Here is a 24184-nt window from a genome sequence, read left to right on the forward strand (position 1 = left end):
CACAATCGAGTTGCCAGTAAATCTAGATGTACAGGAGACTACGAGAAAAGATTATTTTCTGCAGCAAAGGAAGGTAACGCTTTTGAATCCCAAGCTACAGTTCTTGATGAGATTCCTAAGGAGGCTTTCCTGCTCCTAAAGAACATCCTCAAAACCTCGTCTCTTTCCATATTCATTGCAACAGAAGCCACAAGTGCTCCCCTATTCGTTATCTCATCTTCAGAATTTTCCAGTAAATCTGTTAAATGCTGGGACAATGGAATCAAAACATCTAGAGGTTCTCTGCACATTCAAGCTTATATCCAGAAAGGTAATACATCCAAGACACTGCAGGTATTATTACCTCAGGCGAAAATATTAGAACCTCAAGAAAATGTTTCTTCAAAACATAATACAGAGCGATCAATATAAGCACAAGAAAGTTAATTATCCGTAAATGTCTATATCTCATGGTTTCTTCCACAAGATCTGTATTATACTTTAAGGGGGCTACATCCTTCACCAAGACTGCCTTGGTATTTTGTAGTTCTACAATCTGTCCCTGGGTCTCCTCAATTTTATTTTAACAGTTACTGATGGCCGTTCCTGATTAGAAAACTTACTCACTATACCTGATATAAACAAACACAGTTCCCGTCAAATTACACTCAGCTCTGGCCATCATAAACCATAAATCCTGAAGACACACATTTTCTGGAGCCTGTAACACTTCCTCGGACATCACAGAACTTATAAATGAAGGACTATGGGATAGATAGTCAGGACCTATCCATATCTAGCCAGGGGTGTTCAAACTCAGGAAGAATTCCTTAGCTCTGCAGCAACATGTTCTAGACGTAGGGGCTACATTTATTTCTTAAATATCCCTGTAAGCGTACAGTAGCACATCAGGGCAACACTTCCATTTTTGTTGTGCCCAACCAACTGTTTTTCTTAAAAATAAAGCAAAAAATTACTTTGACTCCTTCTTAGATGAGAAAGCTGTTCTATCATAGGTTTGTGCTGGCTTAGTATAATATTTGTTTTTCTGCTCTTCTCTTTTTCTATTTCAAGCGCTGCTTGGATCCCATATGAGGACTGTGGATCATGTATGTTATTGTATTATTTCCTATATTATGTTCTTTCTTCGAGGATTGGTACATGCGTGATGGATTTCTTGTGCATGAGGCCTAATCTGCTTTAGAATGAAGACCACTCACCATTTTAGTAGCCATCTTATGGACTGACTCCATCCTGTTTATATCCTTTTGAAGATGCTGTCTCCAGAATTGAAAACAGTATTCCAAAAGAGGTCTCACCAGGGACTTATGTGAGGGCAATATCACCTCCCCTTTCTACTGATCATTCTTTTCTCTATATAGAAAAGCATGCTTCTGGCTTTTGCTGTCTCTTTATCCACTTGTTTGGTTATCTTAAAACCACCGGATGCAATCGGATCCCACTCTTCTTTCATGCTTAGAAGAATTTCATCTCCAATACTGTACCTCTACCATGGGTTTTTGTATTCTAAATGCATTACTGTTCAGTTTTTTACATTAAATCTTAGCTGCCAGAACTTAAACCATTCCTCGAGTTTCACTACTTGTTCATGTTTTCCACACTTTCCAGGCTGTTCACCCTGTTGCAGATTTTGGTCTCATTGGCAAAAAGACAAACCTTTCCCAACAATCCTTCTGCTATGACACTCACGAAAATGTTGAAAAGAACTGATCTGAAGACCAAACCCAGAGGGACGATCCCTGAGGCACATTGTTAATACCCTAATACCCTCCTCCTCAGAGAAAACTCCATTTACCACTATCCTTTATCACCTCCCACTCAGTCAGTTTCTAAACAATTGAGGTCAGGATATTCATTTTATTTATAAGTCGCCCATGCAGAGCTGCATCAAAGACTTTACTGAAATCCAAGTACACTACATCTAGAGCATTCCCTTGATCCATCTCCTGTCATCCAACGAAAAAAAATTGAGCAGATTCGTCCGACAAGATTTACCTCTGATAAAACTATGCTTCCATGGATCCTGCAATTTATTGGATTCCACAAACTTGCACTATCCTCTGTTTTAGCAGCGATTCCATTCATTTGCTCACCTCAGAGGTCAGACTATCTGGCCTATAGTTCCCAGCCTCTTTCTTACTTGCACTTTTTTTTTTTTTTTTTTTTTAAATTTTTTATTTATATTATTACATTAACAATCAAAATAATCATGACTGAACAGGAAACAAAATTTAGCCATTCTCCATATTCCAATATAATAACAAAGTACAAACATTCCCCAAATTAATGGCTAACATCGTAGTTCTCAAAAAGAAGGGGATCCAATTCTCATGAGAGCACTAACATAATATAACTTTACAGAAGATATTAGTAGATAGGACTTACTACTTAATTAATAGAACATTAGCTTACTGAGGTAAGGAGACTTCTGGTAGATTTATTACTACATTGGGAGTCACTCTATCTGATATAAATTTTACCAATTGGGATGGAACAAAAAATGTATAATTAACTTCTTGATACCTTATGTTACATTTACAAGGGAATTTTAATTTAAATTTTGCTCCCATATTTAAAACCTGCGGTCTCATCAACAAGAATTGTTTCCTTCTCTCCTGTGTTTTCTTCGCTACATCTGGGAAAATCTGTACCTTCATCTGAAGAAATAACTCTTTTATATTTCTAAAATACATTTTCATTACCAAATCCCTATCTGAATCCAACAGGAAAGAAACAATTAATGTTGCAGGTTGGGCCAAGTTAGTGTCCGACGTCTCTAGTAACTCTGAAATATTTAAAGGTGAAAGTGTTCTAAATTCCTGACCTTCAACAGGTTTTTCCTTCCATGGTATCACATAATGTATCTTAGTTAATGGAGGCATTGTTTGGTCAGAAAATTTCAATATTTCTTGAGCATATTTCACCCACATAACTCTTGCTGATACCAGAGGAACCTTTGGAAAATTTATCAATCTCAGTGTTTTCCCCCGTGCTTGATTCTCCATATTTTCAAGCCTTTTATCAAGGATTTGATTTTCTTTAATCAAATTTGTATATAGATCTTTTAAGTTTCCTATATTTTGTTGCACTGAGTCCAATACCATTTGCTGTTTGACTTTTTCTTCTTGCAGGACCTTTACTTGCAAACCCAGATCTTCAACTTTAGTTGCTACCGGGTTTAATTGGAGAAAAATGTTCTCATTCAAAACTACTAAGGTTTCCCATATTGTACTTAAAGTTATATCAGGAGGTCTCACCAATGGAATAAGATTTCTTCGTACTTGCACTTTTATGAATAGGAAACACATCCGCCCATCTCCATTCGTCTGGAACTATTACAGACTCAAAAGAAGCATTGAAAAGATCAGCTAGGACATCTCTAAGTTCCCTTAGTACCCTCAGATGTTTACCATCCTGCCTCATCCTCCCGGATTTATGCGCGCAGGGCACTCGCGCTCCGGCGTGCCTATTTGGCATAGGCCGCCGGCACGCGCAAAGCCCCGGGATGCGCGTAAGTCCCGGGGCTTGCTAAAATGGGCGGTCCGGGGGGCGTGTCTGTGGTCCAGGGGCGTGGCCGGGGCGTGGCCGAGTGCAGCAACCCAGCGGCCTAGGGGCCTGGCCAGCTGGCGCGCACAAGTTACGCCTGCCAGCGGCAGGCATAACTCCATCGAACAAGGTAGGGGGGGATTTAGGTAGGGCCGGGGGGGGGGGGGGGTGGGTTAGATAGGGGAAGGGAGGGAAAGGTGGTGGTGGTGGGGGGGGGACGGACAAAAAAAAAGTTCCCTCCGAGGCCCTCGGAGGGAACGGAGGCAGGTTGCACGGCTCGGCGCGCGCAGGCTGCCGATTCTGCGCAGCTCTGCACGCGCCGACCCCCGATTTTAAAATATACGCGCGGCTACGCGCGTATCTTTTAAAATCCGGCGTACTTTTGTTCGCGCCAGTTGCGCGAACAAAAGTACGCGCTCACGCGTTTTGAATTTTGGCCAAAATACTCTATTTTTGTCTCATTTGACCAAAAAAAACATCCCACATTTTAGCTGGTCAATAAAATGCTTTCTGGGAAAACTCCAGACATGCTTTGATATGGTTTTTCTTCAGTAATGGCTTCTTTTTAGTTACCCTCCAATGCAGGCAAGTTGTATACACAGCTCTTGTTATGAGTGACTAGTGCACCTCCACTCCAGTCTCAGCTATTGAACTCTGTAGCTCCTTCAAAGTGATTGCTGGCCTTTCTGTGGCTTCCCTCACAAGTTTCCTTCTTGCTCTGATGTTGAGTTTTGAGGGACAGCCATGACTAGGTAGTGTCTGGGTGGTATGATGCAGCTGCCATTTCCTCACAATTGATACAACAGTGCTCACATGGATATCCAAGCACTTGGGATAGCATTTTGTAACCTTTTCTTATTTTGTGCATTTCTATACCTTTATCTTTAATTTCCTTAGAATACTCTTTGGTCTTCATTTGCACAGCTTTCCTTCAGATTCAGTCTGACCAATGGTACTAGAATTAGGGGGTCCTTTATCCAGAAAAGCTGACCCTTTTTAATGATTCACAGGTAGAAGTCAATTGAAAGCCAATTGTTAGGGCAATATTTTTCATCTGTGTAAACTTGGAGCTCCCATACAACAGGGGTTGAATACTCATGCAAGCAGTATTTTTCAGTTTTTAATTTTACAAAAAATGCAGAGAAATAATGAATTGTGACTTTGAAAATTTACTTTAAGAGCATACTTGCTTGCAATAAACATACTGCCTGGAACAATCTGCGTTAAGTGTAATTTGTTATCCACACAAATCTGCTTTTTAGGGGATCACATACTTTTGCAACCCACTGTATTTCAGGCCTGCCCTGCTCCAAGCAATGGAGTGCATTACCTGTCTCATTAATACTATGCATGACCCCCATGAGCCCTTTTCAGACATGCAATGACTCGGCTGACATCATTCCCTTATTGCAGCAATTCTCAATCCAGTCAAGTCTTCACGATACCCATAATGAATACATATGAGATAAATTGCATACAATGGAAATACTGCATACAAATCTATCTTATGCATATTCATTGTGGATATCTTGAATACCTGACTGGCTGCCTGTATCCTGAGGACTGGGCTGAAAACCTCTGCCTTATAGAAAAAAGCAGATAAGCCACACTGAGCATGCTCACAACATGATGTTAGTGTGAACTAAAGGCAAACCCACCCTCAAAATACCTCTCCAGACTTCTGTTTCTACACTGCCTTATTTGCATAGTCTGGAACACTTGTTTGCCCTAGTTCCATAGGATTCAATGGGGAAAACCCCATCATTCAGACACATGAGAAAAGAAAAACCAACAACAAATGCTTTAGCAAGCTTCAGGGCATGAAAGACAAGCATATATCTAAATGGTAAAAACCACACTTTGTCCCATCTACAAAATCTTTATTCTCCATTCTTTAATTTTATTTATTTATTTTATTTATTTAAGAATTTTTTATACCGATATTATCTATTTATTTATTTATTTAAGGCTTTTTTATACCGACATTCATGATTCCAATCATATCATATCGGTTTACAAGAAACAATGGTGAAAAAAACATTAACATCAACATGAACAATAGGCGAAGAGAACAAGTGAACGAAAGTTACAATAAAACAGGGGTACATGAACTGGGAGGAGGAAGAGCCAGAGACATGGCTAAATCAGCGCTAAATAGTATCTAGTCTTAATTCAGGATTATAATAAAATATGTACTCAGGGATTGGATTATTTCAAATATACAAATATTAGTCGAAACATCATATCGGTTTACAGTGGAACAAAAGGATGGAAAATAAATTGAACAGGGAAAGGGGTACATAGAACCAATAGAAAGAATGGAAGGAGCAAAAACGGGCACAAAGGCAACATGGGAAAAACAAATGCAAAGCAAATAAAGCAATTAAAACAATTAGAAAATTTAATTGATTAAATTAAAGTTAAGAAACATAAATATGTACAAGGATAGGGTGAAGACTGTGGGGCATGGGGCGCGATTGGGCAGGGGAGCTCTTAATTGTTCGGAGGGTAAGCTTGTTTGAATAACCAAGTCTTTAGTTGGGATCTGAATTTCAGGGGGCATGATTTTAGCCGGAGGTTGGATGGGAGTGCGTTCCAGTGCGTAGGGCCGGCAATGGAAAAGGCCCGATCTCTCGTGGATGAGAGGTGTGCCTTCTTTAGGGATGGCACATGGAGGGTCCCTTTGTTGGAGGTTCTAGTAGGGCGATTAGAGCATGAGAGACGGAGAGGATCATCAAGCCAGTCTGAATTGTGTGTGAAAATGGCTTTGTGGGTAATGGTAAGGGCCTTGAAGAGTATGCGGGATGATACCATGAGGCAATGAAGGTCCTTGAGGATAGGGGTGATATGGTCATATTTACGTGCATTGGAGATGGTTCTGGCTACTGCATTTTGCAGCATCTGGAGGGGTTTTATGGAGGAGTAGGGTAGGCCAAGGAAGAGGGAATTGCAGTAGTCCAGTTTAGAAGAGAGTGTGGCTTGGATGACGGTGCGGAAGTCACCGGGGTGCAGTAAGGGTTTTAGTTTTCTCATGATATTGAGTTTGTAAAATCCCTCCTTGAGGATTGGGTTGAAATTCAGCTCGCGTCCAGAAAAGGATATGCATGTATTACACCGCGTCATTTGATGATTCTTTTCGTTGAATTGGATTCTATTCTCCAGCGTTTCCCCTGAAGCAGGACTTCGGTCCGAAACATGGCCATGTCGGGACGTTTGGGACCTATTCATCGTGACAAGGATAAATTTCCTCATCGTGGTTAAGTATAAATATCATTGTTTGGAATTACTAGTTGGGAGTTTCCCCATGAATTTTTGTCGGGACTGTTTTTATAGATATATTTGAAAAAGCAAAAAGAGATGAGATTGAAAATTAAAGTAATGAGACCTCTTATGAGAAACGAGACGGATTGATTTATACCTCCTCGTGAATAGAAGGTCTAACAAAAATTTACTGGTAATAAGGTGCTGCTTAATATATACCAGTACATTGGTTTGGATTTGTTGTTGTTTACAGAGTTGTGTACTGGAATACACGGGTGGTGTGAGTGGGTGTTTGTGTGATTGATATAAGTAAATAAATTTGACGTGTGTGTGGGGGGTGTGAGGAGGGTGGTTTTGTGTGTGTTGGGAGGCTGTGGGAAGTAAATCAATTTGGCATGTGTGTGGGAGGTGTGAGGAGGGTGGTGGGTGTATTTTATCTGTAAAGGAAATAGTTATCTTCCGGCGAAAAACGTGCACGAATGTGTTAAAATGGAAGTGAAACGTGGACCTGGACTGGCGAAATGATTAGTGTAGCGTGTGTTAGTGTAAGGTGTAACAGATGGCGCTTACATCCAGCAGATGTCGCTGTTTTCTCAAAAAAAATTTTAAACCATTTTACCTGTGACATATCTGTAATATAAGCACAGAAGAACCTTCCTGTATGCGAAATGAAGGTTGTGTCCAAATTTGAAAGCAATCGGTTCAGTGGTTTCTGAGATTAGCGATTTTGTCAAACTATTTAACATTTTTAATTATATAGATCTTCCACTATCATGACACATGCTTTCAAATGTCCTGGATTAATTCATCTTTGAATGCCAAGAGAGGGAGATCTTGCTCCGCCATCTCTGACTCGACTAGATTTGATTTATCTTGGAGCCCTTGGGAAGCTTTCACAGACATAATACATAGTAGGAAGATAGGGTAAGGATCCTGAGTCAATACCTCACTGCTAGAGAATTTAATTAACAAAAGTCAGCAAAAATTAAAAAGAAAAAAGTATCGGAAGAGTATAAGCAAAGAAAAATAAAACTGGCCCCAGGAGCTACACCACCTTGTGACTTCCTAGGCAGCTATCTTGACCGGAAGGACAGCTTATTCTTATACACTCAATGCAATCCTCAGGGATATGGGGGCCTAGAGGACCAGCTCTGGCTGGCTGAACAGATTTACCCATTTAGTATTTCCCTGAAATTGTTTGTCAAATGTCCATCATGGCAGCTTGTCTGTGTGTTTTCACATATCTTTTCATGTGGGGACTCTCTCACTCTCTGTGGCATACTGATATGGTAAATGCTGTGTTATTTTGTGTTGATTGTATGTGTCATTTGGTCCAGATTTTCTCAGAGTCATGCACCTCCTTTCTATCCTTCTCTGCTGTGTCTATACTTCAGGACTGTGGTCTTTCTCTGCCTCACTCAGTGGAAGAACATGTGCTATTTCAGTATTTCCCGCATAGTATCTGTCATGATGATTGACTTTGTCTTATGTTACATTGTATGTCTTCTCTCTTCTGAGCATACTGGTTTTGTATTCTTTGTTCATACTGCTTAATGCAACTGCTATTATTGTATTGGAATTTCTTCCCACTTCCCTATTTCTCTATCTACCCAAATATGCAGCAGGCTCTCAAAAAGGCCAGTGACCTGTAGTGCAGGTATGCAACTAGTTGATGTAGGCATTCAGTTCCAGGTGTTTGCCTTAGAGGTGAAGAAATGTTCTGTGCTGAAGGTATAGTTATATGCATTGACTTCTTTCTGCTTTGCACCTGCTACTTTCTGTGCTGTCCGAGGTATAACAATTGTCCTTTTCCTACTCTTTCAGCCTCACCAAGACATGCTGCTGCTCCATCTCCAAAAGCAACAGCACAAGGTGAAACACCATCCCCACTGACCCTAAGGCAAAAGAGAACTCTCACTCTTACCTCAACCAGAGGTACTGAATTATCATCATTATACTCCTCTCCCTTCCCAGGAAAATGTAAACCCCCCCCCCCAAACATATATTTCTTATCTAAAATGAAAGTTATTCTCTTTTAGTTCAATATGGTATCCTCTGTGGATTTTCCTAGGCTTATGGTGTGATTGTATGCGCATGAACAATTCCTTGCCTTCCCATTGCTGTTATTGGTATTTTGCAGACTTGTCATGCTGCTGCTTTGTTCTAGCCTGTTGGTCCCAATCACTTTTGCTTGATATCACTGGACTTGGACATTTCCTGGAGCTTAGAGGGCTATCTGGAGATGGAACAACGTGGAAATTATTTACCTGATAATTTCATTTTCCTTAGTGTAGACAGATGGACTCAGGACCAATGGGTATAGTGTGCTCCTGATAGCAGTTGGAGACGAAGTCAGATTTCAATCTGACATCAGCACTACATATACCCGTGCACGAGACTTTGCTCTCCAGTTTTCTCCTTGAAAAGCAATTATGGATATATGTGTGTTTGGATAATTTTGATTAATTTTGTTAACTTGATATTTGATTAATCAGATTGGTTGACATGGTTTCTAGCTGGAGACCGCCAGGGCACTCAACCGAGAAGAGCCGACACCTGGAAATACGGGTGTCTGAACTAGAGATAAGGGTTGCTTACCCGTGCTTGTGTTGCACTCGGGGGGGAAGGTTCCCCCGAGGATTCTTGATTGCGAGGCAGCCATGGGTGGGGTGCTGAGTCCGTCTGTCTACACTTAGGAAAATGAAATTATCAGGTAAGTAATTTCTACATTTCCTAGCGTGTAGCAGATGGACTCAGGATCAATGGGATGTACAAAAGCTACTCCCGAACCGGGTGGGAGGCTGCCCGTGGCCCATTTAGTACTGCCCTTACGAATGCTGTGTCCTCCTTGGCCTGAACATCCAGGTGATAGAATTTCGAGAAGGTGTGGATGGAGGACCATGTCACTGCCCGACAGATCTCTGCGGGTGACAGCATCTTGGTTTCTGCCCAGGACACTGCCTGGGCCCTTGTGGAATGGGCCTTGACTTGTAGAGGTGGAGGCTTGCCTGCCTCTACATAGGCCGCCTTGATTACTTCTTTGATCCAGCGGACAATGGTTGCCCGCGAGGCCGCTTACCCTTGCTTCTTCCCGCTGTGAAGAATGAACAGATGGTCCGTCTTTCGTACAGGCTCCGATCTTTCCAGGTATCGGACTAGGAGTCTGCCGACATTCAGGTGGCGAAGAAGGCGCGAGTCTTCAGAGTCCTTGTGCTCGTCTGGAGATGGCAGTGAGATGGTTTTGTTTAGATGGAAGTGAGAAACCATCTTTGGCAGGAAAGAGGGTACAATGCGCAGCTATATGGATTCCGGCGTGAATCTGAGGAATGGCTCCCAGCATGATGGTGCTTGAAGTTCGGAGATTCGATGGGCTGAGTAGATTGCTACGAGGAACACAGTCTTCAAGGTCAGGAGCCATAGGGACAGACCGCGAGTTGGTCTGAACGAAGCTCCCGCTAGGAAGTCTAACACTAGATTGAGATTCCATAGGGGTATCAGCCACTTTAGAGGTGGCCGAATGTGCTTGACCCCTTTTAAGAAACAGGAGATGTCTGGATGGGCCGCTAGGCTGGTGCCGTCCACCCTGGGTCTGAAGCTGGCCAAGGCGGCCAGTTGCACCTTGATGGCGTTGAGGGGCAACCCTTTGTTCACGCCGTCCTGCATAAATTCCAGGATCATGGGGATTTTGACTGTCCATGGAAGGATGTCGCGGTCCTCAGGCTTCGAATATTCTCCATACTCATATATATGTTAAGGAGGTGGAGAACGTGCGCGCTCGGAGCAGTATGTCAATCACTGGTCCTGAGTATCCACTCTTTTGCAGGCGAGACCTCTCAATTGACAGACCGTAAGCGAGAATCTCGTTGGGTCTTCGTGGAGGATAGGTCCTTGCTGGAGTAGATCCCTGTGTGGAGATAGGCATAGAGGGTTTCCTGCCAGAAGTCTTCGCATGTCCGCGTACCACGGTCTTCTTGGCTAGTCCAGGGCCACTAGAAGTACTAGCCCTCTGGGGTGTTCTATCTTGCGGATGATTCTGCCCAGTAGTGGCCATGGAGGGAAGGCATACAGTAGATCCTCCTGAGGCCAGGTCTGGACAAGGGTGTCAATTCCCTGGGACAGCAGTTCCTGTCTTTGGCTGAAGAATTTGGGAACCCGGTTGCCAGAAGATCCATGGCTGTGGTTCCTCAGTGGTTTACTATCCGCTGGGAGGCTGCTGTAGACGGTGTCCATTCCCCCGGATCCAGACTCTCTCTGCTGAGGGGGTCTGCAGTGATGATGTCTCTTCCCGCGATATGGGCGGCTGATATCCCTTGTAGGTTTGATTCTGCCCACGTCATTAGGGGCTCTATTTCCAGAGACACCTGCTGGCTTCTGGTTCCCCCCTGGCGGTTGATGCAGGCCACTGTTGCGACGTTGTCCGACATGACTGACTGATTTGCCCCGGAGTCTGTGACTGAACCGTAGGCAGGATAGTCTGACTGCTTGGGCTTCCAGTCGGTTTATGTTCCATGCCGAATCTTCTTTGTCCCATTGCCCTTGAGCCATTTGCTCCTGGCAGTGGGTTCCCCATCCTCGCAGGCTCGCATCCGTGGTGAGCAAGATCCATTCCGGTGGGGATCGGCTTGTTCCCTCACTTAGAAGGTCTTCTTGTAGCTACCATTGTAGTTGGTTCCGAACCTTTGCTGGTAGCCAGAGCGGAGTAGTTTTAAGACATCGGGTTCCACCGTGACAGTAGGGAATGTTGTAGGGGCCGCATGTGGGCCCTTGCCCATGGGACGACTTCTATGGTTGATGCCATGAGTCTAAAGACTTATGCCGTGGGGAGAATGGAATTCAACAATGCTCGTAGTTGTTCCATCAATCTCCTTCTCCTTGTAGGGGTAAGGGTGACTTTGTTCCATTTGGTGTCGAACCGGACTCCCAGGTACTCTAGGGTTTGGGAGGGCTGCAGGTGGCTCTTAGGTGTGTTGACGACCCACCCGAGGTTCTGCAATAGTTCCTTGACTCTAGTGATTGCTTGATGGCTTTCCTCTGGCAATTTCGCTCTGATCAGCCAATCGTCCAAGTATGGATGCACGAGGATTCCTTCTTTCCTCAGTGTCGCCTCTACTACCACCATGATCCTGGTGAACGTTCGGGGAGCCGTAGCTAGCCCGAACGGTAGGGCCTGGAACTGGTAATGATGGCCCAATATCACGAAGTGTAGGAAACGCTGATGGATGCGATGGATCATTATGTGGAGATAGGCTTCTGACAGAATCAGGGAGGTCAGGAATTCTGACGGTTGTACCTCCTTTGTGACCCAACGCAGGGTTTCCATGCGGAAGCGGGGTACCTTCAGGTAGCAATTGACGGTCTTGAGGTTCAGTATGTTCCCTCTTTCTTGGGCACGATGAAGTAGATGGAATAGTGCCCAGAATTTTGTTGATGCGAGGGCACCGGTGTTATTGCCTTTAGGGTGAGTAGTTTTGATAGTGTGGTTTCCACTGCCTTCCTCTTGGAGGGGTCGTGGCACGGAGGAATCACAAACTTGTCCAGGGGGATGCTGTGGAAGTCCAGGTAGTATCCCTCTCGGATGATGGATAGGACCCAATTGTCCGACGTTATTTCGACCCATCTTTGGTAGAATAGGGCAAGCCTGCCCCCTATGATCTCTTCCTGTAGATGGGTCTGCTAATTCTCATTGTGTGTTGCGGCTGGGGCCTGGTCCCGAGCCGGCTCCTCTTTTGTTGTGTCTGTTCCGAAAGGACTGCCTCTTGCTGGCGGTGCGGGGGGGGGGGGGGCTTGGTAAGTGTTTTTGTATGGTCTATAACGCTGGGGTCCTCTGCCCTTGGGTGCCCAGGGAAAGGGGCATTGGTTCCTCATGTTCCTGTCCTCCGGTAGACGGGGGTACTGGGGACTATCTTCATTTGTCGGCTAATTTGTCCAGGTCGCTTCCGAATAGGAGTGTTCCTCTAAAGGGCATTCTCGTGAGCCTTGTCTTAGAGGTCGTGTCGGCTGACCAGATTCGGAGCCAGAGCTGTCTTCTGGCTGCCACTATGGACGAGAGGCTCCTGGCTGAGGTGCATACCAGGTCTGAGGTCGCATCCGTGAGGAATGATATTGCCGGGTCTAATGCCTTGATTGGCGTAGTTGCGTCCCTGGCCATAACTAGGCAGGCGCATGATACCACGGCGTAGCAAGCAGCGATCTGTAAGGTCACAGCTGATATATCGTAAGACTGCTTGAGGATGGATTCCTGCCATCTGTCATTGGCATCCTTGAGTGAAGCTCCTCCCTCGACTGGTATGGTAGTGCGCTTTGTGGTGTAATAGACCAGGGTGTCGACCTTGGGAAACCTCAGGAGTTCCTTTGTCGCGGGGTCCAAGGGGTAGAGAGCTTCTAGGGCTCGACCTCCCTTAAAGGTGGCCTCTGGAGCGTCCCATTCCAGGCTGATCAGTTGTTGTACAGCCTGTAGCGTAGGGAAATGGTGTGAGGTCTGTCGGAGCCCGGCCATGTGTTGTATGTGTCTGGGATGGCCAATGCCTTCAGACTCGTGGCTACGAGATCTGATAATTCATCTTTTGGGAAGAAGCGCATCATTGTGCGATACGGTTCCATTCCTGGTGGGAGTTCCCCCTTTTCCAGGGGTTATGATTCCTCCTCCAAAACATCTGTGTCCCCTAAGAGGAGGTATTTGTCCAGGGGAGCCTCATCTGGTGGAGGCCGGGAGGGGCCTGGGAGGTTCAGGACCACTGGTGGGGGTTGTGGTTATGACGCTGGTGGCCCTGTCTGTGTGTGGATGTAGGACTGCAGTTCAGCGAAGAATCCCGCCCAGGTGAAGTTGCCTGGGACCGCATTGGGTCCGACGGCACTCCCCGAGGGCCCCCACAGGTGCGCGTGCTGGGATGCCTGGTTATGCATTCTGGGTGTGCCTATGTTGTGCGCGTAGGAACGGAAGATGCGCGCGTGGCTGTGCGTGTGGACCTAGTTGTGCGCTTGGCACCCCTGAGTGTGCCGCTGTGCGCCCGGTCCCGATGTGCGCGTTGCTCTGCGCACGGCGTAGATGCGTGCGCCGCTATGCGCACAAAGTACTGGCTGGCCACTGTGCGCACGGCTCGGTTATGCGGACGATGTAGCGACCGGGGGGGGGGGGGGGGGGGAGGGGAGGCACCGGCAACCACGCGGTAAGATGGTGGCCCCCCACGTGGGAGGACCCTCTTGCCGGATCGGGGTCTAGCCCGGACGGGGCTGCTCAACTCAAATCTATAGACACCGGAGAGATGATCTGTGCGGCTGTCCGAGCCTCGGAGACCGGAGACTTAGAAAATGTTTTCTACCTTACCTTGTCTTGGCGCTTCCCGGTCCTCTGCCGGGCGGTCTCCGGCTGCGGTGGGAGAGGGAATTACCTTCACCGCTGCGCTCGGTTCTGCACCCGCTGCCTCTCAGCCGCTCCCTTTTCAGGGGGGCTGAGTCCAAGCCGGGTCGGCTACCTGACTGAGGCTGCCTCTCAGCCACTCCCTTTCCTGGGGGCTAAGTCTACATTGGGACTGAGGCATCTCGGAAATCACTTCAGGAAATCTCAACTGGGGGAAGGACCCTTAGGTATCACCGCAGGAGAACGGGGCTCGTTTTGGAGGTAAGTTTTTCTTTGTTTCTTCTTTAAATTTGGAGTTTGGTTTTCTAACGCTGTGCAAGCACGTGTGAAGTCCCGAAATTCTATGGAGACAGAAAAAACTGGAGAGCAAAGCCTCGTGCACGGGTATATGTAGTGCTGATGTCAGATTGAAATCTGACTCCGTTTCCAACTGTTATCAGGAGCACACTATACCCATTGGTCCTGAGTCCATCTGCTACATGCTAGGAAATATTAAATGGAGGCATTTTACAGGACTTTTGCTATCAGAATATTGTTAGAGGTTTTATTTTCTGTTTTCGTGTATGCTGTTATTTTGAAGTACGATTCTGTTAAATTTCCGCTATTCAATTCTGTTAGAATTCTGCTTCTATTATGTTTCTCTGTGTTACTGGCAGATAATTCTAGTGGTATGTCATAGGAGGTACATGTTGCTATACAGGGCTAGGCAGGAAGTTGAACCAAGTGGCTCCTAGTTTTAATATGCAGTATTTAAATGTTTCAGGAGTGCTAGCTGTTTCTAAACCTATTAAAGAAGTTTATCTTAAAGTTAATCTAATTAATGCTAATTCAGAAAGAGGGAACCTCAACGTGATACATGACTTCATAGTTGAAGAGCAATTAGATTTAGTGTTTGTAGCTGAGACCTGGCTAACTAAGGCTGATTGTCTCTTTAGTTCTTAATTGTGTGCTTTTGATTATGCCCTTCTTTCTTGCCTTAGAGCTGATAAGAAAGGAGGAGGAATAGGGGTAATCTCTATGTTGAGGGAATGTGCTCACAGCTGAAGCATGCCTTTTGGGACTGACTGCATGCTTGTTAGTTTAGGAGACACTAATGAAGTGTTCTTTCTTGTGTATCATGTGCTACTTGAGTTACCATTATTCATCCAATAGCTATTAGATAAGACTATTCAACAATTCTATTTCTTTCCATAGCTTAATTATTCTGGGTGATTTTAATTTGCATTTGGATTCACTGTCTCTTAGCTCTTTAAACAATTATATGAAAGCCATGAGTAATTTTAGTTTTAAACAATAAATTGCTGAAGCCACATATTCAGCTAGGAGGATTTTAGATTCAGTTTTTCTATCTTATTTCTTAGCTAGATACTTTAAACTTATGGATTTAACTATTGCTTAGGTGTACTGATCAAACCATTGTTGATTTAATTTATTTTAAAGGGTTCACTGGACTTAAGTTAACTAGTCCACATATGTGTATGAACATTTAGATCAAGAGATGAATAGTCCCCTTCAATTTAATTGTGACACTGCGTGATTTATCTTTGGGGAGGGTAATTTTCAAACAGCCTGTGGAGGGCTTTTGTTTGTGGATACAGACTTTATCCTGGATTTTCAAAGAGGATCAATGAGCATGTCTGCTCTGAAAATTTGTAGGTTGACCCGGTGCACATATATATAGGAAGTTACACCTGCTCTGGACAGGGCTAGCACGACCACTGTGCAAGCCATGCATTTGCACAGAATGGCAGTGGCCTAAACCAGCCGATGAAGTCAGCACTGGCACAGAGCCCCAGCAGCAGGAGGAATAGGCAGCACCAAGCCTAGCTTATCATCAGATGTTTCCCTTTCTCCAGGCTAGCAGCAGGAGTGGATGCTGCTTATTAAAGCATCAGAAGTTGACACTATATTAAATACTGCCTACTCCTGCTGGTGGCCTGGGGAAGGGGAAAAAGCAGGGGCACAGCCACACATGAACCAAAAGTGAAGTGTCTGTCTGCCAGTTGAGCCCTCCCCATTTTACCAGGCCCAGCAGTGGGAGCAGCAATAGCAGCAAAATAAAATCGGCACGAACTGAGAATCAGTGTGCACCTGCTTAAAGGTTCTGAAGTGGTCCAGCTCTCTCCTATTGTATGGGCTGCCTGCAACCAAGGAAACCAGTACAGGGGAAGATTTGCTGCAGGATGGTTAGGCATGCACAAACCAGCTTTGTGCCCTGCACCAATTTTATTTGGCTGCTGCTCCCATCACTGGGCCTCGTAAAAAGGGGATTTCTAGAGATGGGGGAAATGTCAGGAAAGGGCCATTGGGTGAGCAGAAGAGAGAACCTGGTTGGAATGAGATCATGGGAAAGGGAAGTTGACATAAGAAGGGCCATGATGGGGAAGAGGATTAGAGGACGCACCATGGTGGAAGGAAGAAGCAGCCATGATGGGGAAGGGTTGTGAGTCTAGTACAGAGTGTGAATGCAAGTGTACAGGGTAGGCCAAGAAACAGCAGAGCTGCTTAATTGTAATAGGTATTCTCCGAGAACAGCAGGATGTTAGTCCTCACACATGGGTGACATCCTCATATGGAGCCCCGATGAAGAAAACATGTCAAAGTTCCTAGAACTTTGATTAGGCACACTGAGCATGACCAGCATGGTCTACATGGGGTCCCTCTCCAGTCTTGTAACATAGAATTATAATTAAAACAAAAAATAGGAGAAACCCAACTCTGCAGGGAACACCTGTTACAAGTAAGCAACTCTGCTTTCTCCAAGGACAAGAAGAATGGTAGTCTCCTGATACATGGCTGAATTCCTAGTTATAGGCTGTTCCCCAACACAAAAGGAGACCAACAGACACCCAACCAGGTCCCAATGGGCACAACAACGACAGTGCTGTTGAAATAGCCTGAACCCAAACAATGGGCCCTATGAGGGAAGAGTTGAGTTCTACACCTCAAACAGGTTCTGAAGGATAGACCTGCCGAACCTACTGACACGTCTGCCATCTCTATCCAGGCAATAGTGTGATGTGAATGAGTGGAGAGAAAGTCACATTGCAGCCTTGCAGATCTCCTCCACAGGAACTGCTCACAAGTGGGCCACTGACACTGTCATGGCTCTGACAGAATGAGCTTTGACATGACCCCCAAGATGCAGTCCCGCCTGGGTATAGCAGAAGGAGATGCAATCTGTTAGTCAATTGGATAGTGTCTGATTGGTAATGTCAATGCCCAACTTATTCCTATCAAAAGAAATACAAAAATCAGGTGGACTGTCTATGGGCTTCTGTCCACTCCAGATAGAAGGCTAAGGCTCGCATGCAGTCCAAACGGTGCAGGCCCCGTTTGCCTTGGTGCAAATGGGGCCTGGGAAAGAATGCTGGCAGGACGATGGAAGTCCGTCAACACCTTAGGCAGGAACTTAGGAAGTATATGCAAGACCACCCTGTCATGCTAAAACTTATTGTAAGGTGGATAAGTCACTAAGGCCTGGAGCTCGCTGAGCCTGCATGCTGCGGTGACTGCCACCAAAAATGCAATCTTCCAGGTCAGGTACTTCAGATCACAGGTGCACAGTGGCTCAAGATATGCTTTCATCAGCTGAGCTAACACCACAATGTGGTCCCAAGACACAGCAGGAGGCGTTAGGGGAGGTTTCAGTTGAAGCAGACCCCACATGAGTCATACAACTATAGGCTGAACAGAGATGGGCGTACCATCTACACCTTGGTGGTACATGCCAATTCCACTGAGATGAACTCTAACGGAGTTGGTTTTTAAGCCAGCTTCATATAGGTTAGGAGGTAATCAAGCAGTTTTTGTTTGGGGCAGGAGAACAGATCTAGGGCCTTTGGCTCACACCACACGGAAAACCTCCTCCATTTCAGTCCATAGGACATTCTAGTATAAGGCATTCCAGAAGCCACCAGGACCTGAGATACATCCTCTGAGAGAATGAGTGGCTGCAGGATTAACCTCTCAACATCTGGGCTGAGTGACAGGGCTTGGAGACTGGGATACTGCAACCTGCCTTGATCTTGCATGATGAGATCTGGGGAAGTTGATCGTTCTCCAGATGGACAACCTCTGTAGGAGTGGAAACCAGACATGGCTTGGCCAATAAGGGGCTATGAGGATCATAGTCCCCTTGTCCTTGCAAAGCTTCAAGAGAGTCTTCACTACTAAGGGAATCAGAGGATACGCGTACAGAAGACCCTTGCCTCAATGACAGGCAAGAGCATTCGAGGCTGGTTTGCCATCTGACCTGTTAAGAGAGCAAAACCGAGGCATCTTCCTGTTGCAAAGAGACGAGAATAGATCCACATCCAGGATCCCCAGAGCTGAAATATCTGATTCACTATCCCCTTCCAGGGACCACTCTTGGGGTCTGAAGGCTTGACTCAGCCTGTCTGTTACTAGGTTTGCCGTCCTGGCCAGGTACATGGCCCTGAGCACCATGACCAAATCTGGACCACTTCCTGATATAGAAGGTATGTTCCCGTGCCTCCCTGTTTGTTGACATACCACATGGCTTCCTGGTTGTTGGTTTGGATCAGGACAACTTTGTTGGACAGCCAATCTCTGAAAGCCCATAGCATGTACCTGATTGCCCGAAGCTCCAGGAATATGACTTGACAAGAGCATTCCTGATTGGACCAGATACCCTGGGTGCTGAGCCCTAACAATGGATGCATCTACCATGGGGTGGATGCATCCATTAAGACAATTTGGGTAGGGGGTCTTTGAAAAGAGATCCCCCATTCTAGATTTAAAAGTACCCCCCACCAGGACAATGAGTCCCGAAGAGACGGGGTGACTCGGATGCAATCCCGGAGGCTCTGAGTTGCTTTGCGCCACTGCGACATCAGGGTTCATTGGGCTCTGTGCATGTGTAAACGTGCCAAGGGAGTGATATGGATGGTTGCGGCTCCCAACAGCCTCAACATGTATCAGGGAGATACCTGCTGGCTTTGCTGAATCTCTGCCATGATGGTCATCAAGGTGATGGCCCTTTGACGAGGCAGGAAGGCCTTGGCCTGAGCCGTGTCTAGCAGGGCTCCTATGAAGTCCAATTGATGTGATAGGCTGAGATGGGAATTCTGGTAGTTGATGATGAACCCAGATTGTCAAGTGCATGGACTTGGCGGCCCTCTCCTGAGAGGTGCCCTTGACCAGCTTGTGGAGGTGTGGCTCCACCATGGCCAGGCATTTTGTGAAGACTCATGGGTCGGACGCTAGCCTGAAAGGCAACACCCAATACTGGAAGTACTGTTTTCCTACCACAAATTAGAGATACTTCCTGTGACTGGGGAAGATCTCAATGTAAGTGTATGCGTCCTTTAGATTGAGGGAGCATAGCCAGTCCCCTTTTTATAAAAGGGGAATCAAGATGCCCAGGGAAACCATCTTGAACTTTTCTTTTTTTTTTTTTTTAGAAACTTGTTCAAGGTCCTTTAGGTCTATTCTCTTTGGAATCAGGAAGTATTTGGAGTAGAATCATAGAAATGACAGCAGAAAAGTATCAAATGATCTACCCACTCTGCCCAGAAAGCTTATGCTAGTATCTGCTGCACTGTGCAGGTTACCCCCATGTTTATCTGTTTCCCAGACTGCAAAAGACCTTAACTATAAAAGCAAGGCCTTCACTGGATGCTATTTGAATCCAATTTCCCTTAATCCTTGCCGTGGAAGCAGAGAGTTGGAGTTACATCAAAGGTATCAGGCTTAATGATTAAGAGTAGTAAAAGCTGCATCAGCAAGTTACCCCCATATTTATTTATTTATTCCCCAAACCATAAAAGACAGAGCCCTAGTTATTTGCTGTCTGAATCCAATTCCCATTTTCCTACTGCTGTTGAAGCAGAAAGCAATGATGTAGTTGTATTAACCCTTTAATGACCTCTTTGCCCTGGTGGTATGGGCTCAACTGCCCTGACTGTTAAAAGGGAGGAGAGCTCCACTAGCAGAACCTCCTGATGCACTACTGGCCCTCAAAATGGGCTTCCATAGCAGTTCCTGAAACCTGCTGAATCTTTTATCAAAAATGAAAACGTTTTTGGTCAATGCTAGCCTTAAGAGTTGCAGATAGCTACGCCCTCTCTGTCTCACCTCTTTTCTTTTTCTTTCCTCTCCTCTGGGCAAGATGGCAGCCTCCGCCTCACCTTGCCAACCTCTCCGGCGTCCCTGGAACAGCATGGGCGATTGCGTTCGCCATTCTCACACTGAGGTCATGCGTGTCACCCTCCCTTTTGAATACGTCATGGCGGGAACCTCGGGGATGTCCCCACCGCAAGACGTCACTACCTCCGGGTATTTAGCCTCCGATCTCCAATCCAGCTATGAATTAGCTGGATTGGACGCTCTAGGTACCCGCTCCTCGGGGGCCTTGTTGCTCCTACCTACCCTCCGGGGTCTCGCTGTTCCAGCAAGGATGCTCAAGGCACCCGCTCCTCAGGGGTCTTGCTTCAATCCTATCGACTCTCCAGGTTACCCTGCATCTACAAGGACGCCTATACGCCTATAGGTACTCTCTCCCCGAGGGCCTTGCCTCGCTCCTGTCTTCTTCCTGGGTTGACCTGCTTCCTGGGTTGACCTGCTTCTACAAGGACATCCTGGCACCGGCGCTCCGGGCCTTCGCGCTGCAGAGGTCATCTCTCCAACAGCATTACCAGCCTTGTGAGTACCTTCACTCTTCAGTCTTTCTCTGCCTGGCTCACCACCGAACAGATTCTCAGTGTACTCCGTTCCGCGGACCACTACCGGATCTAGCACCGCTGGCTATGTCATCTGTGACTGGGTTCTCAGCCTACTCCGCGCCGCGGACCACTACCGGACCCCTCACTTTCCAGCATCAGGTGAGATCTCCTCTGCATTTACTACATCAGTGCCTGGACTGAACACTGCCATCTGGGACAACTCCTTGGCTGAAGAGAGCTGCCCGCTCCATGGGCATTGCTCTATTGCTGTCTAATAAAGCTTCTATTCTCTCTGTGTTGCTTACTGTAGAGCCAGCCTATTGCTGTACTTTCCCCACGGGGCCCCTCCCCATGGGAGGTGTCATCAATATAGCAACCAAGGGCCCACAACCATGTCAAACCCACAACAGGTACATCATGAGGACGTGGTCTTTGGTACAAGATATTTCTAATAGTTGTCATAAGAGGACCTTGTGGAATAGAGGTGTACAATGATTTGACATCTAGAGTGATCAAAATAATTTCACTGCAATTTACCTCCACACTTCTCAAAATATTCAGAAAATGAGTTGTATCTTTGATATGAGATGTCATATTGGGGACATAATTCTTCAAAAACTGTCCACATACATTTTCTAAAACAGATCATGTAAACAAACAAATCACCCCTCTTCATTACTTCCTGGAAGTTTCATCTGTGTGGTTCCCGAGCCTGAAATCACTGTTTACCATTACAAAAGGAGATATTTTTTTACCAAACTACACCATCTTCTCCATAACTTGGGATGGCCAACTCTGGTTCTCAAGAGCCACAAACAGATCTAGTTTTCAGGATATCCATTATGAATATGCATGAGATATATTTGCATACAGTGAAGGCAGTACATGCAAAACTATCTCAAGCATATTAATTGTGGATATCCTGAAAACCAAACCTGTCTGTGGCTCTTGAGGACCGAAGTTGGCCATCCCTGTTCTAGGCCAAAGGACTACTGCAGCGACTGCTGGCCTGAAGAAGCAACTCCTCTCGATGCATGCATGTTTCAGTTGGCGGTCTTTTGTCCAGAAAATGATATGATTCATTGGTTTTCATCTACAGAGTGGTTTTGTCTGGTGGCGGAATTTCTCCTTTTATAGCCGGACAATTCTTTATTTTTCGTGTTATTTGACTCCCACATGGTAGCTACAACACTACAAATACCAGAATTAATTGGAATTCAAGTTTAAGAATCAGGACCTCCGCCAGACCCTGGGTCTCATCATATCTCTGCATGAGCCTCATCAGCAAGAAGTCTCTTACCTTGTAGCTGCTGGAGAAAGTAAGGGCTGAAGACCTTGGCCAAGAAATTCACAGGAAACCGCTGGATAAGTGTGCATGAGTGAAGCAGGTTCAGGAGCGTGCGAGGCTGGAACTGCGAGAAACGATTGTTCAGTACATTTTCCAGCTTCCTGAATAATGCAGTGGCATTGGGTGGCAGGTAATTCAGTTTCCCGAAGGGCATGATCTGGCGAGCGACCTGACTGGTGGTAAACTTGTCTGCATTGTAGACAAAACTTTCCGCTATGGCATCAAATATGGGCCGAGAGAGGATTTGCCTGCGGCTGCAGTATTGAATGGCCTTGCTGACTACTTCAGGGTGCATGGTGAAAGATGCTTTGGCAACGTGCCTCTCCAGAGCTTCAGTGAAGTATCTGTCACTGTGTCCAAAGTGCATGAGAGCCCCCAGCACATTACCCAGTTCATCATCCATGAAGTGAGGGAGGTGCCTCACTGATTGCTTGCACAACCTGATTACCAGAGAGGTGGCTTGAGTTTGGTTAAGGACAACGAGAGCATGCAGTACTGTGCTAAGTAGTTCAGAGCTCAGTTTGGGTGCTATAGACAGTGTGAAACCATTCATGCGGTTTAGCAAGCCTTGGTACTGCCCTCCTTCTCCGACACCCCACTGCAACAGCTTATATACCATTGCTATTTCTTCAGGTGTCCAATCTTCAAGTTTCTTTTCTTGTACTTGCTCCATGATTTGCTGCAGAACTGCACAACCTGGACCCTCCAGGTCCAGCATACTTTCTCCCAGGATGCACAGGTCTACGATGCTCATGTGTTCTTTATCTAACCGCTCTTGGCTTTCAGATACCAATCGCACCATTAAAGTGCTCCAGGGATCCACACATAGCTGCACCAGAGCTCGCAAAACCCGCACCAGACTGGCGGTAGACACCTTCTGGGAATCCTGCTCAAACTGAAAACACAGAGCTTTGAAGACTTCATTCTCAAAGATCTCTATGGGCTTCATCAGGCTACCATCCTCCTGAACTTCAATCTGGGAAATTCTCTGCAGTGCTAAGGCCACTATCAGGTCAGACAACACTTCCAAAGAAGCCACGAGCTTAAAAACATCACTGGAGGATTTGTGGCAGCTCAGCTGTTCAGCGAACTGCTTTTCATCCACACGCGCTTTCTTCAGGCCCAAACCACTGCCAGCATCTCCATGGTGCCGCACAGTGCCCCCAGTAACAATGTCGGGCTGGCTCCAGATTGTTGAGTGGTAACATCTGCAGGACAGGGGCAGGAGCTTGCCATTGGTGTACCCAGCATGCAGGACCAATGCACCACTGTGCCACGAGCTCAGTGTCTTGCGGTATGTGGTGGCGCAGTTCAGGGCCTTCCTCAGCTTTACTGTGGATCTACAGACTCGAAGCATGTGACGGGTGTAAAACTGAAGACCTTGCCAGTTCACCAAAGCCATGTTAAGCATTCAGAGTTCTGATGCTGCCTAGGGTAAAAAAAAGAATGAATTACAAAAAGAAATTTAAAACTCTAAAAGGTTTCTCATTTACAAGGTGATAAAAGCATAGGACTGATATTTTTGATTTGAAGACCATGAAGAAAAGGAGAAATTACCACTTACCTGATAATTTCCTTTTCTTTAGTATAGACAGGTGAATCCAGAACCAGTGGGTAATGCACCTCTACCAGCAAATGGATACGGAGCAAAGCTGACATCACGGTATATATATACCCCTGCAGTGACATCAGCCTGCCAGTATTCTCTGCAAAAGCCAACTGTGGACAAACTAACAAAACTTGATTATTAAGAGATAACCAGCACTCAGCCAACAGGAAAACACTGAGCTTCCTTTGGCTCAGACATAGATTCATCCCCAGATACACTCAGCAACTTCTGGGAAATCAAGAGACGGTACTCAACTCTATGAAAGAACCGCAAAATAGTTCCATACAGCTCCAATCTTGGAGGAATTTCCCCATCCTCCAGGGAGTAAAGATTAGCTTCATCATCTGTGCCATCTGGGTCCATATCAGGAAGACCAG

The 24184-nt window shown here is 45.8% G+C and overlaps 1 protein-coding gene across 3 annotated transcripts in view; it reads right to left on the reverse strand.

Annotated features, from left to right (window-relative positions):
• FASTKD3 (FAST kinase domains 3) overlaps positions 1–24184 on the reverse strand; it is a 116097-nt gene that overhangs the window by 74571 nt on the left and 17342 nt on the right. For all 3 annotated transcript variants that reach the window (XM_029590024.1, XM_029590023.1, XM_029590022.1), the window contains one exon: positions 22151–23627. In XM_029590024.1, coding sequence (XP_029445884.1) covers positions 22151–23609 — 1459 coding nt within the window. In that variant the 5' untranslated portion in view covers positions 23610–23627. The remainder of the gene's footprint in view (positions 1–22150; positions 23628–24184) is intronic.

This window comes from Rhinatrema bivittatum, chromosome 2 (assembly GCF_901001135.1).
Source record: "Rhinatrema bivittatum chromosome 2, aRhiBiv1.1, whole genome shotgun sequence".
Classification (NCBI taxonomy): Eukaryota; Metazoa; Chordata; class Amphibia; order Gymnophiona; family Rhinatrematidae; genus Rhinatrema; species Rhinatrema bivittatum.